Genomic DNA, 1432 nt, shown 5'->3' with positions numbered 1-1432 from the left:
TTTTTTTTCCAGTTAAAAAGTGCTAGCAGATCATAAATACACATACATAAATAAGTTTTTAAAAAAACCCAACCAAACAAAAAAACCAAACTTAAATACAATTAACTGGCCAAAAGAGAAGCCCATAAATATGCCTTACTATCCTGAGAACCAAAATGGATTGAAAACAAACATTTCTCGGGAAAAAAAGACTAAAACGCTAAAATATATGGCAAGGAAATTCCTTATTGCTATCCAGTATGTGAGTAGCCTGGCATTTCAATAAGTGCTAAATTTTTTTCTGAAAATGTAGAAATTGAACTGACTGGTGGTAGAACTTCAAAAGCTTTCCCTCTACAAATGCCATTCCTGTGACTGGTAAAGAGAATTGTCCTGTTAACTTATTAGCAGACTCAAATTAAGAAATTCCTTAAATTCTTCTTTTTTTTTGAAAGTCACAGACAGTTTATCTTTCTATAATTAGATTAGGAGGGCAGACCACGAAGAACGCACTGGTAGCAGGAAGAAGCAAGAGTCTTCTAGGGTCTGGCATTTGATGAGATGTTCAGTTCCTGTGCATTTCCATTGTTTTTCCATGGCAGAACATACGGCAGAGGCTTGGGAACACGCATGCCTGAAGCCAGGTTACTCTTATGTTCCATAACCATGTTGCTTACAGGGCTGTTGCCACAGCAGTTGGCTGTGCCCCAGACAAATGGGGTGCTGTTCTGTTCCCACAGATCTTTATCCCAGTCTTCATCGCAAGGAGGGCACGGCCACGTGCTCTCAGCCAGAGTCTTTTGTCCAACATTCCTGGTTTGGTTGACAACATCCTGCTCAATACAACTTCTATCATCACAGCTGGAGATAGGATGACTGATTTCGGCTAGGGGAACCTGGTGACACGCATGGAAGGGACAAGTAGCCAATTTGTTTGCGACATCAGGATGATTCTTTCTGCACTTGATAAGATGATAAGGAAACCTGCAGGCCCTAATCTGGTGGTTTTTATCATAGGGGCATTGTATTAGCTTTTCAGGGTCCAGGGAATTGATGTAAGTTTCTCCCATGTAGGAGATAAAGAAGCTGTATCCAAGTGCTCGGTTGAGACACGTTCTCCCCACCAAGAAATCCCTTAAATTCTTTTTTTTTTTTTTTTTAAGATTTTATTTATTTATTTGACACAGAGAGAGAGATCACAAGTAGGCAGAGAGGCAGGTAGACAGGCGAAGCAGGCTCCCCACTGAGCAGAGAGCCTGATTCGATCTGAGGACCCTGGGATCATGACCTAAGCCCAAGGCAGAGGCTTTAACCCACTGAACCTCTGAGCCACCCAGGCGCCCTCCCTTAAATTCTTACCAAGAACCCTCAGAGAAGCCTGTTGAGCCATGGTGCATATTCAAAATTCTGATGAGAGGGGTGCCTGGGTGGCTCAGTCATTAAGCAGCTGCCT

At 42.4% G+C, this 1432-nt stretch overlaps 1 protein-coding gene across 1 annotated transcript; it reads right to left on the bottom strand.

The window, feature by feature from the left end:
- Positions 1–518: 518 nt before the first annotated feature.
- On the bottom strand, positions 519–1049 carry LOC132010612 (gametocyte-specific factor 1-like). Its single transcript, XM_059388376.1, has one exon. The coding sequence runs from the start codon at positions 1047–1049 to the stop codon at positions 519–521; it is 531 nt and encodes a 176-aa protein (XP_059244359.1).
- Positions 1050–1432: the final 383 nt, after the last annotated feature.

The sequence above is a fragment of the Mustela nigripes genome, chromosome 2 (genome assembly GCF_022355385.1).
Source record: "Mustela nigripes isolate SB6536 chromosome 2, MUSNIG.SB6536, whole genome shotgun sequence".
Lineage (NCBI taxonomy): Eukaryota > Metazoa > Chordata > Mammalia > Carnivora > Mustelidae > Mustela > Mustela nigripes.
This window is presented reverse-complemented; position numbering and strand designations above follow the sequence as displayed.

What these genes read in the sequence shown, in the direction of transcription:
- LOC132010612 (XM_059388376.1), bottom strand. Translation starts at nt 1,049, where the DNA reads ATGGGAGAAACTTACATCAATTCCCTGGACCCTGAAAAGCTAATACAA.